The 16776-nt window shown below is 36.8% G+C and overlaps 1 protein-coding gene across 1 annotated transcript in view; it reads left to right on the plus strand.

Moving 5' to 3' along the window:
- The window catches only part of LOC107557273 (protein arginine N-methyltransferase 3-like), a 39950-nt gene extending 23521 nt beyond the window's left edge, over positions 1–16429 (plus strand). Inside the window, exons 11-12 of the mRNA XM_016240637.1 lie at positions 13967–14045; positions 16368–16429. Coding sequence (XP_016096123.1) covers positions 13967–14045; positions 16368–16429 — 141 coding nt within the window. The remainder of the gene's footprint in view (positions 1–13966; positions 14046–16367) is intronic.
- The last annotated feature ends 347 nt before the right edge of the window (positions 16430–16776 follow it).

Below are 16776 nucleotides of genomic sequence, written 5' to 3' on the forward strand. Positions count from 1 at the left end.
GAAGGAGGGACTTTGTAGAAAACGAAGCGTTTGAGAGAGGCGGGGCATAGAGGACCTACAATAATGTACAGTATTTGAAAAATAATGTGTTTTTTTTAACATTAAAGCATGTCAACATATTCTGTTACACCAAATACACAAAATAATGATCTTTAAAAAAAACATCATATGACCCCTTTAAGGTTGATTTGAGGTGTGTTTTGATATTGAGCACATTTGGGAAGTGATGAGCTGCTGTGTGTGGTGATGGTCAAGTTGAATTAATGGCAGATCCCATCTTGGGCCTCATTATCTCTTGATAGCAGTCTTACCTGTCGCAGAAGAGGACAGCTGCAATCACTCACTCCGTCCACAGCCTACAGCTGCCTGCCACACACACACACAAACAAACAAACCAACAAACATACACATACTCTGAAGTACCCAGATACACTTGCTGTTTAAACAATATGTATTAAGCACAAAGAAATGAATGTTGTGTTGAGGTCAATTGGAAGGAAACTTGCTCTTTTAGCAAAAGGATTGTTCATTTCCTGATATTCCCAGATTTTGACTCCATCATGGTTTCCCTTTTCTTCTATGTTACACCATGATATATTTAACTTGTGTTTACCACAGTGCTTACCTGGATCTGTCACCGACCGACAATGAAGCTTTCAAGCATCTATTATCCCTCTAAAATTAATCGTGGAAACGTGGGGCTTGCCTCATTTGAATATGCCTGTACAATATGGTACATTTACTGCTCGTCTGTATTCATATGCAAATCAGGCTCTTTCACACTCGATCCACACCGAGCAAACAGTTTTGCCCCTAGTGTTTTGATTTATTTCACAAACTATGCTTTATTAACAATGTCGTTTAGTGTAGAGTTATGGTCATTTATCTTAATGTCTTTTAATGGTTGCCCGCACACAACTTTCTCTTTTTGTTTGCCTTTAATTTTTTTTCTTTAAATGGAGAGGTAGAAACTTTTTTAAGCACAAACTTGGTTTTGTTTGTCTTGTGCTCTTTTCAAGCTGTAACACAGAGCTGATTTGATTTTTCATAAAGCATCAGCAAGATTGCACACTTTGGTACTAATTGGGGATGCAACAATATTGGAATTCACGCTGATTATTATTTGCATGTTCTACATGATAACAGATAAATAAGCAATGTTATCAATCAGTGACATTATTTTCAGCTGAACGCACACAGCTTTGCTGTCCTTACTCTGACATGATCTTTAAGGGACAGCGCTATTAATGAGAAAATGTTCTTATGGGGTTAAATCTAAAAAAGTAGTTTTTTAGAACTTTCTATTGATAAAACAATCCTAAAAAAGTATCAAAGTTTCCACAAAAATATTAAGACAGCACAACAGCATTGTTCTAACTGATTTTTATCAAATCAACATATTGTATAGAATATATTTTTGAAATATATTAAAATGGTATAATATTTGTAATAATATTTCACCATATTACTGTTTTACTTTATGGTCAAATGTATGTAAAGCCATTAATATATATATATATATAATATATATATATATATATATATATATGACTAATAAGTGATATGGTTACATTATTTCCTGTAATGTCTCTCCCAGTCTGTCCCATAGTGGTATAAAGGTTAAAAACTGCAGGGGTAATTAATAAGACATTAGTATATATTTACTGTAGCTATATTACACTGTGAAGTGATTAGTTGGGTATTCAGACGTTAAATTCATTATACCATGTAGTTTGAACCATTTATGTGTTTAGTGTTTTTCTGGCTTTGGATTTGTGGGATTGAGTGAGTGAGAGCTAGATTACACAGCCCCTGGGAGTTGGATTGATATAGTTGTACTGTAATTGAGAGGATTGTTCATTGAATGCTCATGACGTTGGCAGAGGTTGAATAGTGCTGATGCCAGGTGTTTATAGAGCAGAAATGGCCACTCTGGGCCAGACGAACACTATTCTCTGATGTTCACAAGAAACAGATTACAGCAGCGTTATCTAAAACAGACTCTTGACTTGATCGACCTGTGTTTCAACATTTGATTGTTTGTCTTTTTGTTCGAGAAGCACTTTTTTGCACAAGTCATCAGAATCCTCACATTTAATTTATTGTTATGTGAACTGTAATTATATTACTTATCATAATGAATTCTCTGCTCCAAATCTAAATTGAAAAAGTATTCATGTATGTGTGTGTGTTTATGGGGTAATTTGTTTAATGTGCTGTCCAATTTTCATTAGCATTTCATTAGTTGCATTCATGTAATTCTGCCCCAGCTCCACATGGCTTAATGAATCGATCTGCATTTTGGCCACATTCAGCCATTAATGTTGCAATGACTCTTTTTACCACCAATGTGTGTTACTGGATCGTCTCTCTGTGGGATTTACCTATTCGTGCACAGATGATGTCCCTGTCAATACTCACATTTTGCTTGCTGGACTAAAAGTTGTGGGATGTCAGCTTATAAAAGTATTTCTTTAAAAAATGTGTTTCAGAAAAAGTGTTTAGGCTATTTTTCAGGAAACAATAATGGGAAACAATGGATCCACGCACCATGAAAAGGCTGGTGATTGCACAGATTAATTCTTTCACTACTAATAAATGTTTAAATGCTTGGTGGGAGAAAAGAAAAAAAACTTGATTTTAGGATTACAGAGCAGTGTTGGGGTGCTACTAGCTAAAAGCAGAAAATCTGATAAGTTCACTACTTTTTTCAGTGTTATAATAGAATCTCAACTGCATTCAAAACATTGTAGCTTTTCTAGTAACAAGCTACTTTTATTTAATGAGTAGTGGTGTAGCACGTACTAATGCTATAGTGGTACTGTATTAAGCTCATTTTGGTAACGATAAGGTTAATGTCACATTGTACTGCGTTGTCAGTGGCATTTACTTCTCATTAATGTTTTTGACTCTGGTATAAAAAAAATTTTTTTTTCTAGTTTTTAGTTCTGATTATAGGTTATATTTAATAGCTATTTAAAAATGTTAACTCTTTATTTTACAGTGTCCTTGTTACACGTTTCATGTACTTGCTATTATAATAACAATAAATTATGCACAATTACATGCAAGTAACCCTAAGCCAACCCAAATCCTAACCTTAACATATAGTGCGTGTAGTTAATTAATATTACTTAAATATATAATCACACTGTAACAAGGACACCTTAAAATAAAGTTTAATCAAAAATATTTTCCCTTACAGCTTTAATACAGTTACATATAGCGACTTATTCTTGTAGCTTGGAATTAGGTAGGTAGGTAGGTAGGTAGGTAGATAGATACATGATAGACTGACAGACATATTGTTAAAAATTTTGGTTAGGTATTAATTTTTTTTTTAAATAAATAAAAATGTATTTGAAACACTAAAACAGAAATATAGTAAAAAAAACTATTATTTTGTATTTAATTTATTCTTCTGGTTTTCAAAAAAAGCTGGATTTTCTGGAGTCATTACTCTTCAGTCTCAGGTCTTCAGTGTCACATGGTCTTTCAGAAAACATTCTAATATTTGATTTGGTGTTCAAGAAACCAAATGAACCGTATTATCAGTGTTGAAAACAATGTCATTGTGCTGCTTACATTTTTAATGGGAATTTTGAAACTTTTTTTATTAGAATTATTTTATAAATAGAATGTTCAAAAGAACAAAATTGCAAAAAGTCTTTACTGTAATTTTAAATAATTTAATGTATCCTTTGCTGAATAAAAGTATCAATTTATTAAAAAAAAAAAATCTTGCTGACCCCAATATTTTGAATGGTAGCGTGTATACTACATCCCCCCCTTATCCCCCCCTCTCTTCTCTCTCTCTTTCTCTCTCTCTCTGTCTCTCTCTCACACGGCAGTGGAGGCAGCCGCCTGTGAAATTAGGTTCTAAATTACACCATGGAGAAGCTTAGCCATCACTCTAATGCTAAGTCTGTTTAAAAACGACCCAGAGAGATCAGTACGAGTCGCTGTCACAGCATGGCTTTTGAGGGTGCTGGGCCAGTTGACCTCAGCCTATGTGAACAGAAGTGCCTATGTGATCTTTTACAGCAACAGACTTTTCAATACATCATCATGGGAGGAAGCCTTTGTTAAATATCGAAATATTATGTTTTTTTTTTAACCAATATGCCAGAACTAAATTTCTAAAGGAAAGTGTTTTATGCATCAGAGCTGTTATATTCCACACTAATTTACACATTATGCAAGACACATGTACACTTTGGTGATAAAGAACATCTTGTTGTTCTTATTTGCTTTTAGACTTCCATGTAACTTTTGCACCAACTAGACAGCAGAAGACCACGTTGATGAAGAATGTTACCCCTATATGTACATCCATCATGTCTGTCTTCTGTAATTGATTATGCCTCTGTTTTAGATTACTCTGAGTAAGCATGAAGCAGCCTTGTTTCACTCATGGCTGTCTGTGCTGCTGTCCAGATTGAGGCCAGCGAGATGCGGTCGAGCTGCAGTTGAGCGGTAATAGAATAATTCAGGAGGTGACGTGTCAACTACTCATGCAAAACCGGTGTCAGTGCAGTGAAACGGGATTCTGGGTGGCCATGCATAGGTTTAAACAGGGTGCAGTCTGAAGGTCTCATAAATCCAGAGGTGTCGTGTTTGATATCGGTTTGGTTGTGTTTGTGGATGCATGTTTGAAAATATATGCAAGCTAAATAAATAAATGCCAAATGTTAGTCTTGAAACATTTTTTAAAGATATTGCAAGCGGAGTTTGCTCATGCAGAAGCTCATGGGTGGTTGATAGGCTGTTCTAGGTAGTTGATTACTGTCCCAAGTCAAAAGAGCTTACTTCTATCCCATTTAATTTTGAGCAAAAATATCACAAAAACAATTTGCAAATAAAATAGCAATTTTATCCCATTGAACATCATTCATTATTGAAATGAGAACATGTGAAATTCATGTAATCCCAATAAGTCAGATTTTTACTTGAAAACTAAGGTTCATCAACACAAACTTTGAATGATGACTCTATAAATAAATAGGTAAATAAATGTATTTAATTACACACTGTAATTTAAAATACATTTATTCTAAACATAAAAATCTGTGCATTTTTATTACTATATATCTTTCAGCATTTGTGTTTTTAAATGTAAATGCACATATTGTAAATCTCTCCTCAATAAACTGCATGATTTTATGACTTCTGGGGGGTATTCCAGAAAGCAGGTTGTGAGACATACCCGGGTATGTTTAAGGTAAGTAAGCGGATAAACTCAGCTTTCAGTTCCAAAAACGGAGGTAACTTTCAGAGTATGTAATTAGCTATAGTAACTTACTCTCTGAACATAACCTGCACCGGAGTAGGTTCTGTTTCAGGGTTAGCTTATTTCAGCGCTATCAGAGCATGCGTGACCTACTGACTTGAGTCCAGTGAGCGTGACAGATTGCGCACAATACTATATATTATTACAATAATACTTGTATTATATATATATATATAAAGAATAGAGCAAGCTAGTGTTAGAGGAAGAAAACAAAGAGATGGAATACAAAAAGATTAGAAAAGCTAGTGTTAAGTAGTTTTTTTTTATTTTTATTTTTTTAAAGAAAACAAGCAGTAAATGAATAGAGTGCAAGCCTAAAAGGGACACATTTTTTAAGATTAGAATTAGAATAGAGAGTGTTAGAGTTAGAGGGTCAAATAAAGATGGAAGAGATGTGTCTATTCTTGAAGATGGCTAAGGACTCAGCTGCTCGGATTGAGTTGGGCAGGTCATTCCACCAGGAGGGAACATTTAATTTAAAAGTCTGTGAAAGTGATCTTGTGCCTCTTTGAGATGGCACAATAAAGTGACGTTCACTTGCAGAACGCAAGCTTCTAGAGGGATGGTGAAATTGTGATGAAACGATGGGTTTGATGGAAACACAAGCAGTTCTGTCTAGGCAAGGTTGAGTTGAAGGTGATGGTCCTTCAGCCAGCAATAAATGTCTGTTAGACAAGCTAAGATGTGAGCAGCTATCATCGGATCATCAGGATGGAATGAGAGGTAGAGTTTAGTGTCATCAGCATAGCAGTGATATGAAAAGCCATGTTTCTGAATGACAGAACCTAGTGATGCCATGTAGACAGAGAAGAGAAGTGGTCCAAGAACTGAGCCCTGAGGCACCCCAGTAGTTAGATGTTGCGACTTGGACACCTCACCTCTCCAAGATACCTTGAAGGACCTATCTGAGAGGTAAGACTCAAACCACTAGAGTGCCACATGTACCGTGCCAAATGCAGCGGACAGATCCAGCAAGATAAGTATTGAAGATTTGGAATCTGCTCTTGCCAGTTTTAGGGCTTCAACAACTGAGAGCAAGGCAGTCTTGGTTGAATGTCCACTTCTAAAACCAGACTGGTTGCTGTCGAGGAGGTTGTTCTGTGTGAGAAAGGCATAGACTTGGTGGAACACAGCTCATTCAAGTGTTTTTGCAATGAAAGGAAGAAGGGAAACTGGTCTGTAGTTCTCTAAAAGAGATGGGTTAAGGGTGGGTTTCTTAAGTAGTGGGGTTATACGAGCCTGTCTAAACTGCCTCAGAGAGTGAAGAGAAGGATGTGAACGAGTGTATGTTTGCTGGTAAGATGTGCTTGACAGATTGTGGTGTGGAAAATTGTGCACTGATGGGTTTAATTTTATTAATGAAGAATGTGGCAAAGTCGTCAGCTGTTAGAGTTGATGAATTAGGGGGAGGAGGAGGACAAAGGAGGGAGGAAAATGTTTTAAAGATCATGCGAGAGTTAAGACGAATTGTTAATTTTGTTATGATAGTATGTCCTTTTAGCAGTGGAGACATTAGCAGAGAAGGAAGAGAGGAGTGACTGATACACATTAAGATCAGTAGGATTTTTTAGATTTGCACCACAGCCTTTCAGCTACCCTGAGCTTAGAACGATGTTCGTGGAAAACATCAGACAGCCAAGGGGCAGAAGGGGGGGTATGGGCTGGCCTGGAAGACAAGGGGCAGACAGTGTCTAAACAAGATTTAAGAGTGGAGCAGAAAGTATCAGTAGCACTGTTAGCATCAAGAGATGCTAACTGTTTAGGGGGAGGAAGCGAAGATGAAACCATAGCAGATAGCAGAGAGGGTGAGTGTGAGCGCAGGTAACTTCAGATGACATGTGGAGGGGTATGTGTTGTGTCAGGAACCATGTTGAGGTTAAGAGTGAGGAGGAAGTGATCCGAGGTGTGCAGTGGAGTAACCAGTACATGATCAGTGGAGCAGTGTCGTGTGTAAATAAGGTCCAGTTCGTTGCCTGATTTGTGAGTAACCATAGTTAACGCTCTCTTGAGATCAAAAGAGGTAAGCAGAGTGTGGAAGTCTGCAGCTTGAGGTTTATCTAGGTGGATGTTGAAGTCTCCAACCATAATTAGGGGAGTACCATCCTCAGGAAAGGTTGAGAGCAGCACATCTAATTCATCCAAGAAGTTACCTTGTGGCCCTGGGGGTCGATAAACAACTACAAAATGGATTTTAAAAGGGTTAGTAATAGTGACTGAATGTGATTCAAAGGAGCTGTTAATACCCAGAGAAGGTAAAGAATACATTTCCAATCATTAGAGATGAGCAAACCAGTACCTCCACCTCTTCCAGGCAGACGGGGAGTGTGGAAAAATTAGAAATTATTGGAGAGTGCTGCAGGAGTAGCAGTGTCCTCTGGTTTGATCCACGTCTCTGTCGGGGCCATGAGTTTTAGTCTTGAATGACTAGAAATAGATGTAATGAAATCTGCTTTGTTTACTGCAGACTAGGCATGGGCCGATTACCGGTTTCAAGGTATACCGCCATTTGAAAATTTCACTGTTTCAAAACCACTAATATTTTCCGTTATACCGTTCCTGCGGTATGCGCTGTTTTTCATGTCTCCTCAAAGACGGAAAGTGTAGGAATCCCTCAGGTTCAGTGCAGTGTAGAGAGTAACATGACCCTCCTCCTGATGGTGCGAGCGAGCGGTCAGTCACGTGTGTGTTGGATGGCCGAACTTAAGGAGCTGCCCCTGGAACTTACACGATCGGCAACCGGCCGTTTTTTGTCTTATTGCAACTCGTCTCTATTCTGGACTTGCACAAACTGCGTTGCAATGCAATCATTTTCCAAAATGTAATTTATGTGAAAATATGAAGTCTGTAAACGCCTGTTAACAGAGGCCAGAGACGCTGAAGACAGACGCACAGAGAAAAATACTGTAGCAGGCAGATCACTCACTGTTCATGATGCACAAACTATTGGAAGAAAATCCTCAATATTGATTTGGGGGTTTATATGAATGTGTTTCTGAGGGGAACTGACTGTCTTCAGAAAAGTTTACATGTATTTTCTTTTCATCTAGTCTCTGTATAGTTCATATTAAAGGTGGGGTAAACAATTTTTCAAAAATGCTTTAGAAAATTGATTTGGGCAGAGTAGCAAAACAAACTTGTAGCCAATCAGCAATAAGGGGCGTGTCTACTCATGATGTGGTGGAGAGAGCATTCAGTGCACAGGACGGACACTAGCCGAGCCGAGCGACAGAAAGAGAGATGGCGGATAAAAAACAAAAGAGGAAAACGTCTGCAGAACAAAAAAAATATGCATAAGGCAAGAACTAGGACCTGTGTAAATATTGTATCAGCTTTCCAGCACTGGAGAGGACTCAACGCCAAGGCTGCTTTGTTTCTTCTCGATAGGTGAGTAACACCGTGTCTACACCGGACGCAACAGTTGTCTCACCATGCCGCAACAGCTAAAGTCTGTCTAGTACACTGGACGCGACAAAGCGACCATTGAAAATAATTTTAAATTTGTGTCAATACGTCATAAATAGAACGCAGCAGCAGTTTTCTGTCGGGGATTTGTCGTGTTGCACCACGCCGCATCCAGTGTAGACCATAGATATGTATATACTGTATATCTATATCATATATATATAGATATCTGGTGGTGAATGAGGAGATACCCCCTGACAATGTAAAGCGCTTTGAGTGCCTAGAAAAGCGCTATATAAATGTAATGAATGAATGAATTAATTATGGTGTAGACAGCATCACTGATTATAATGAGTTCCATAGTATTTTGTCCCACCTCGCCACTCGCATCCGGTGTAGAAGAGGGGGAACATTGGTTTTGCTTTGTTTCACAGAACTAATCGTTGCCTGGGTTGTGTACGTAGGCTATGTGTAGGGCGGAGCTATCAAAATAGGGGCGAGACCCTTTTGGGGTAGGGGCGTGTTTGTTTTGGTGATTTCAAATGTCAACATTGGCTGCCAGAAATCGCTTACCCCACCTTTAAACCCCACCAGGGTTTCAGTGCAGCACTGCTTTGTTTAGAGCGGTAACCAAGGAAATTATGTATCTGGTGTTCCAGAAGCACCTCCTGCTGTCAGAGAGTGAATTTGCATCTCATTCAGAGCATCTGCTGTTTGCTTCGTTCAGGCATGTAGTATAATTTCACAAAGCTAGTCAGAACAGAACGTTCTGTTTTTGCTTCAAATTGGGTTATTATTAAATCAAATTATGTATATGAAATTATATAACTAAATGATATGAAATTATACAAATTATATGTATATGAATTATATAACTAAAATTAAATAACTAATTACAGATTTAAGGTTAGATTACAGGTTAAATAAAGATGTCAGTCTTTATTTTTCTTCTTTTTAGGAAAGAAATCAAAGAAAATATAAACATTCTACTGTTCCTAATATTCTGTATGTTGCTCAAAAACTAAATATATTGTGTTCAGTGGAAAAAGTTTTATTTTACCCAGTCATTTAAAAATAACACATTTTAGAGCTGTAATGACAATACTGTGATACCGTGATATTTTTGCTTAAGGTTATCATACCGTCAGAATCTCATACCGGCCCATGCCTACTGCAGGCTGACAATTCCAAGTAAAAAAGTAGTATTAGCAGACTGCCTATAGTGTGTGATGCGTGGTTTGCGAGTGGTAGTAATAGTAAGGATATGGAAACACATAGGAACAGTTGGTCATAATAAACTGAAACAGAAGTGAAGCAGGTGTAGAAAAGAGGATGAATCAAAAGTGATATGAGGAGATACCCCCTGACAATGTAAAGCGCTTTGAGTGCCTAGAAAAGCGCTATATAAATGTAATGAATGAATGAATTAATTATGGTGTAGACAGCATCACTGATTATAATGAGTTCCATAGTATTTTGTCCCAGCTCGCCACTCGCATCCGGTGTAGAAGAGGGGGAACATTGGTTTTGCTTTGTTTCACAGAACTAATCGTTGCCTGGGTTGTGTACGTAGGCTATGTGTAGGGCGGAGCTATCAAAATAGGGGCGAGACCCTTTTGGGGTAGGGGCGTGTTTGTTTTGGTGATTTCAAATGTCAACATTGGCTGCCAGAAATCGCTTACCCCACCTTTAAACCCCACCAGTGTTTCAGTGCAGCACTGCTTTGTTTAGAGCGGTAACCAAGGAAATTATGTATCTGGTGTTCCAGAAGCACCTCCTGCTGTCAGAGAGTGAATTTGCATCTCATTCAGAGCATCTGCTGTTTGCTTCGTTCAGGCATGTAGTATAATTTCACAAAGCTAGTCAGAACAGAACGTTCTGTTTTTGCTTCAAATTGGTGTTTCAGCGCAGCACTGCTTTGTTTAGAGCGGTAACCAAGGAAATTATGTATCTGGTGTTCCAGAAGCGCCTCCTGCTGTCAGAGAGTGAATTTGCATCTCATTCAGAGCATCTGCTGTTTGCTTCGTTCAGGCATGTAGTATAATTTCACAAAGCTAGTCAGAACAGAACGTTCTGTTTTTGCTTCAAATTGGGTTATTATTAAATCAAATTATGTATATGAAATTATATAACTAAATGATATGAAATTATACAAATTATATGTATATGAATTATATAACTAAAATTAAATAACTAATTACAGATTTAAGGTTAGATTACAGGTTAAATAAAGATGTCAGTCTTTATTTTTCTTCTTTTTAGGAAAGAAATCAAAGAAAATATAAACATTCTACTGTTCCTAATATTCTGTATGTTGCTCAAAAACTAAATATATTGTGTTCAGTGGAAAAAGTTTTATTTTACCCAGTCATTTAAAAATAACACATTTTAGAGCTGTAATGACAATACTGTGATACCGTGATATTTTTGCTTAAGGTTATCATACCGTCAGAATCTCATACCGGCCCATGCCTACTGCAGGCTGACAATTCCAAGTAAAAAAGTAGTATTAGCAGACTGCCTATAGTGTGTGATGCGTGGTTTGCGAGTGGTAGTAATAGTAAGGATATGGAAACACATAGGAACAGTTGGTCATAATAAACTGAAACAGAAGTGAAGCAGGTGTAGAAAAGAGGATGAATCAAAAGTGATACTTATGTCTCTTGCCGATGTCCCTGCCCGGTGGAATCACACGGTAGTCGAATGTCTTTACACTCTTCGGTCTTCACACGACGAGGGCTTCACTCGAGGGCTGCCACGGTATACTAACCTTTTTATACCCTATATATACTATATATATATACATATATATATATATATGTGTGTGTATGTATGTATAGTTGTATGATATGTTAAAATCCCACTGTAGTCAAACATTTGATCCCTTAAAACTCATCTTTGATCATCAAAATTACATATTTAAATGCTTTTTTCTTGTGAAAATAATTTTGTCATGCCTTAAAATAGCTTGAATGTAACTCTACACCCTTACAGGATATGGAAACACATAGGAACAGTTGGTCATAATAAACTGAAACAGAAGTGAAGCAGGTGTAGAAAAGAGGATGAATCAAAAGTGATACTTATGTCTCTTGCCGATGTCCCTGCCCGGTGGAATCACACGGTAGTCGAATGTCTTTACACTCTTCGGTCTTCACACGACGAGGGCTTCACTCGAGGGCTGCCACGGTATACTAACCTTTTTATACCCTATATATACTATATATATATACATATATATATATATATGTGTGTGTATGTATGTATAGTTGTATGATATGTTAAAATCCCACTGTAGTCAAACATTTGATCCCTTAAAACTCATCTTTGATCATCAAAATTACATATTTAAATGCTTTTTTCTTGTGAAAATAATTTTGTCATGCCTTAAAATAGCTTGAATGTAACTCTACACCCTTACCTCATGCAGATCTATGAATATGCAAATTATCCCCGCTTCCACTCAGCCAGGGCCTCCTGATCCAAGGATAATGACTGATAAAACTGTTTTTACTAGCGGACAACTACAGTGGATACTGTAACAGTCATTAAAGTTACTTACTTGAAGATGTTGTGTCCTCAAAATGCCTTGAAAACTCGAATGCAGCCAAGTTTGTGATTCTTAATTCGCAGAATTAAGTGTGCCCGCGAGCATATGTGTGTGAAGTGCGGCCGCCAATGCGGGAGAGGTGGGTCTGATTCTGGGCTACTTTTATACTGTTGCCACGGATTATTATTCAAGTTAGCGGTTCTAAATTCACATTAAACCACAGCTTCATGGGTTTTTGCTCTATTTTATTTTTGGTTTTGTGCTGGTAATCCTATTGGAATATGTTGCATGCGATCTCTATGCACGCCGCGTTTGTATAAATGGAGAGAGGGATATGCTAATGATAGGAATCTATCCCTTGACGTGATTGGTTATTGAATTTTGTGATGTAGCAAACCGAGGGCTGTTTCAAACCGCGTTTCTGGGACTGCCATTGGAAAACTACAGTTTTAAGGAGAAAATACTCAGCAATGGTGTTGATTAATGGATTGGCACATGGTTTGTCTAAAAGCAAATTAAAAACACCACATAGACAAATAAACAACATAAAAAAACTTGATTTTCACTATAGGGGGACTTTAATTATAAAGCACTAATATAAGTAATATATAAGGTAATATATTATTCTAATATGGTTATTATATTTATTTTATTGGCATATATAATAGTCATCTGTATAAATTATAAAACACTATTATGACAAGGTAATGTTTAATTTATTATATTATATATTTATTTCATTTTATATTATCTCACACAGCATGGATCTGCATTTTCTATAATGTATTTCTGTAATAAAAATACATATCTGATATGACTTATTATATAGTTAGCATCAAACAAACAATATAATTCTTATTCTCAGGGATTAAAGATTAAACAGAAAAAAAGAAAAATGATTGCACAACCACCAGTTAGGTGGCGATATGAACCACGTATGCAAACGGCCTTTGAACAGAAGAAGAAAGAAGTAGTATGGCGTGCTTTTTCTTAGCGTCTGTTTCCATACTGTTTCCAAAAAAAACAAAAAACACCAACAAAAAAACCTGTGACATTTATGGTAAAATACCGGCAGAAATGTACCATAAAAATATGGTAGCAACATTTTAGGTTTTACAGATTTAACTTACATTTACAGTAAAAAATAAAAATAAAATCCACATATCATTAATTGATATAATGTTAATATACCAACCATCTGCCTTGTACCACTGCTGACAGCAAAAATTACAATGCTCATCACAAGCAGCTTTTCCACAAGCTGAGAAGCTAAATACTAATATATAAAAGGTGCATAGTGTCATTCACACAAATACTGAACACCAGCATCGTAACATCCATGATGCTAAATTAATGCATTAATTTAAATAAACATTAATTTATCATTAGATGTAAGATAAAACCCTAATGTACAAATCTGATAAGAAAAAACTAAAAAACTAAATTTATTTCAAAGAAAAAACATCAAATGTGAAGTGTCATTATGCAATGACTTGTTCTTTTTCACTTCCAAAAAATGTAATTTTAACATTTATTGTAAAATTACATTAAATGTATGGTTAGATCTATTACAGTTATTCACCGTATATAGTACAGAAACTTACTGTTAACCAGTTATGTTTTTACTGTTAAAATCACAATAATTTTTTACAGTGTACCTGAATGCAATCTCTGGCCTTTTATATGCATCTTAAAACATTTAAAAAGTTTTATCATTTTTCTAGGGCTACTTCCTACTGTTTGAGTCAATGCTGGACTCTGTGCTGTACGCCAGGGATCGGTACCTCGCAGAAGATGGTTTGGGTAAGTCACGTGCATGTTTCAGCCTTTTTACCTTCTCATTCTGAGATTAGGTGTATCTGGGAGGTCCTTGGCCAGACCTACTAATAGTTTTTTTTACTGATGGAACACAGTGAGCCCATCTCTCATTGTGGGCTTTTATTTTCAAGGTCTATCAAACAGACATCATTTATTTTAATAGGAGGATTTCATACAGACTGAATCTGTTCGAAACAATGAACGATGAGTCAACGTGTGTGTTTGTTTCCCCTGCAGGGACATTTTAAGGAGGTGTTATTATGAAAATGGTGTAGTGTTGAACATTGTTTTGCCTCCCCCTTTATCCTGACCATGACCATTGAAAATGTGGAGGCGTGCCTTAAAGGGATAGTTCACCCAAAAATGAAAATTCTGTCATTAATTACTCACCCTCATGTTGATCCAAACCCGTAAGACCCCCGTTCATCTTCGGAAAAAACAAATTAAGATATTTTTGATGTATTCCGCGATCTCTCTGACCCTCCCATAGACAGCAAGGATCCTTACATGATCAAGGCTCAGAACAGCAAGGAGATCATTAAAATAATGTGACATCAGTGGTTCAAACGTAATTTTACAACGCTACGAGAATACTTTTTGTGCACAAAGAAAACAAAAATAACAACTTAATTCAACAATTCGTCTCCTCCGCGTCACCCTATAGTGCCATTTTGGAGAGTATCACATACGTAAACAACGTATGCAACGTATGTACGCGGATAAGTACGCGGATAAGTTGTTTACGTTCAGATCAAAGCGTAAACGTAAACAGCGTATCTGTATGGTGCTGCTGACACAGAACATCATACATTGTTTACGTATGAGGGTAAGTAATTAATGACAGAATTTTTGGGTGAACTAATAAATCTATATATAAAATTAATAAAATAAAATATATTTTTAAAAATAAAATTAATTAATTAAAAAACAAATATAGGAACAATATATACAGTGGGGAAAAAAAGTATTTAGTCAGCCACCAATTGTGCAAGTTCTCCCACTTAAAAAGGTGAGAGAGGCCTGTAATTTTCATCATAGGTATACCTCAACTATGAGATTCTATATATAATTAATATATATTCATGGATGGAATTAGTTTGTGAGTCAGACCACACAGGTCTGGGATTTTACATATTATATATTATTTTATATAATTTATTTTATGTACATATGTTTTACATTGGTTTCAAAAAGTGGCATCAAAACAAATCTTTAATGTCCTGCATATGGTACATGTTTTATATCAACATATGTATACTGTATATATATATATATATATATAATTGTAGCAAAATTTATTTAATCGGGTAAAGAATTTTTTTATTTAGATTAATCATCACCCATATAATAAATACTATTTCTGTACGTCTGTCTATCTGTCTGTCTACAGTATCTAGACAGTATAGAAACAATTAAAGGTGCCATAGAATGGAAAACTGTATTTACCTAGGCATAGTTGAATAATAAGAGTTCTGTACATGGAAATTACATACCATGAGCCTCAAACACCATTGTTTCCTCCTCCTTGTGTAAATCTCGTGCATGCAAAAGACACCTGAAAAATAGGCGAATCAGAACATAACACCGACTGTGACGTTACAGTCGGGATCACTAATAGTTACGCCCCCAACATTTGTATATATACCTGCCCATGATCTATGCCAGCCGCCAGCCAAACCTGCACAGTCGAATCATCAGAAATTCTGCATGTTTTGTGAAGAAACAAGCGAGGATAATAGCGAATATTGCAGATCATGGAAATAAATGTTATGTTCCAGGCTGTGCAGGGCATGTGATGTGCAGGGATGGGTTGGTGTCTGTATTCAGAAAGGCACGGAAAACAAATAACGTGTTCTAATAAAATAATGCAAGCCACTAAAGGGACATGTTAGCTGCTTGCTAGCGGTAGCCTGTTACATCACACAAGGCTCGAAATTGCGACCATTTTGGTCGCATATGCTCCCGAAATTTAATCTGTGTGACCTCAAAATATATTTGGGAGCATTTGTGCGAGTGCATATAATTGTTGTCGTGCGACCTGTTTGCATTCTCTAAAAACATTCAGAGTATGTGCCTTCTGAGTGTTGATACGGTGACCTGTCTGCCGTTCTATGAAACGTTAGGCTACATAACCAATTAAACTTCATCTTTACATTCTTAACTTTAATGCAGATTTTGTATTGGTTAATATTAGCTGTCAATCACCCAGTCACTACTTTCCGCTAACTACCGCGAGAAAAAGAAAGGGCTGAAGAAGAGAGAAAATGAAAAGAACACTTACAGATTTCTTTTGTGAACCACCTAAAGTTACAAATAACGGTGCTGGTGATAGCGATCATATGGTGAATGTTGATCCACGAGCCGAATAGAAGGCGTACAATTTTCGGAGAGAGTGGTTGAAAGACTTCGAGTGGCTCCGCTATGAAAATGCACTGTGCTCTATGCACTGCATTCACTGTAAAGCCTGTGGGACGGAGTTTGCAGGTAACAGCGTTCGCCACCGAATCTACACATTTCGTAATTGTTGTTTTACGATGTGCGGTTTGACATTATCGAGTATATTGCAAAATCCAAACAAAACATACCTACAGAGAGTGCACGCATACATGACGTGAAGTCTATTAGGTTAGATTAGTGCGCGTGCGCATTTAGAGTGCGTTCTTTAACGGCATGATTCAGTCTATTCAAATGCATCACAAAATTCAAGATATGGGGC

The sequence above is a fragment of the Sinocyclocheilus grahami genome, unplaced genomic scaffold (genome assembly GCF_001515645.1).
Source record: "Sinocyclocheilus grahami isolate Dianchi unplaced genomic scaffold, SAMN03320097.WGS_v1.1 scaffold596.1, whole genome shotgun sequence".
Taxonomy (NCBI): Eukaryota; Metazoa; Chordata; class Actinopteri; order Cypriniformes; family Cyprinidae; genus Sinocyclocheilus; species Sinocyclocheilus grahami.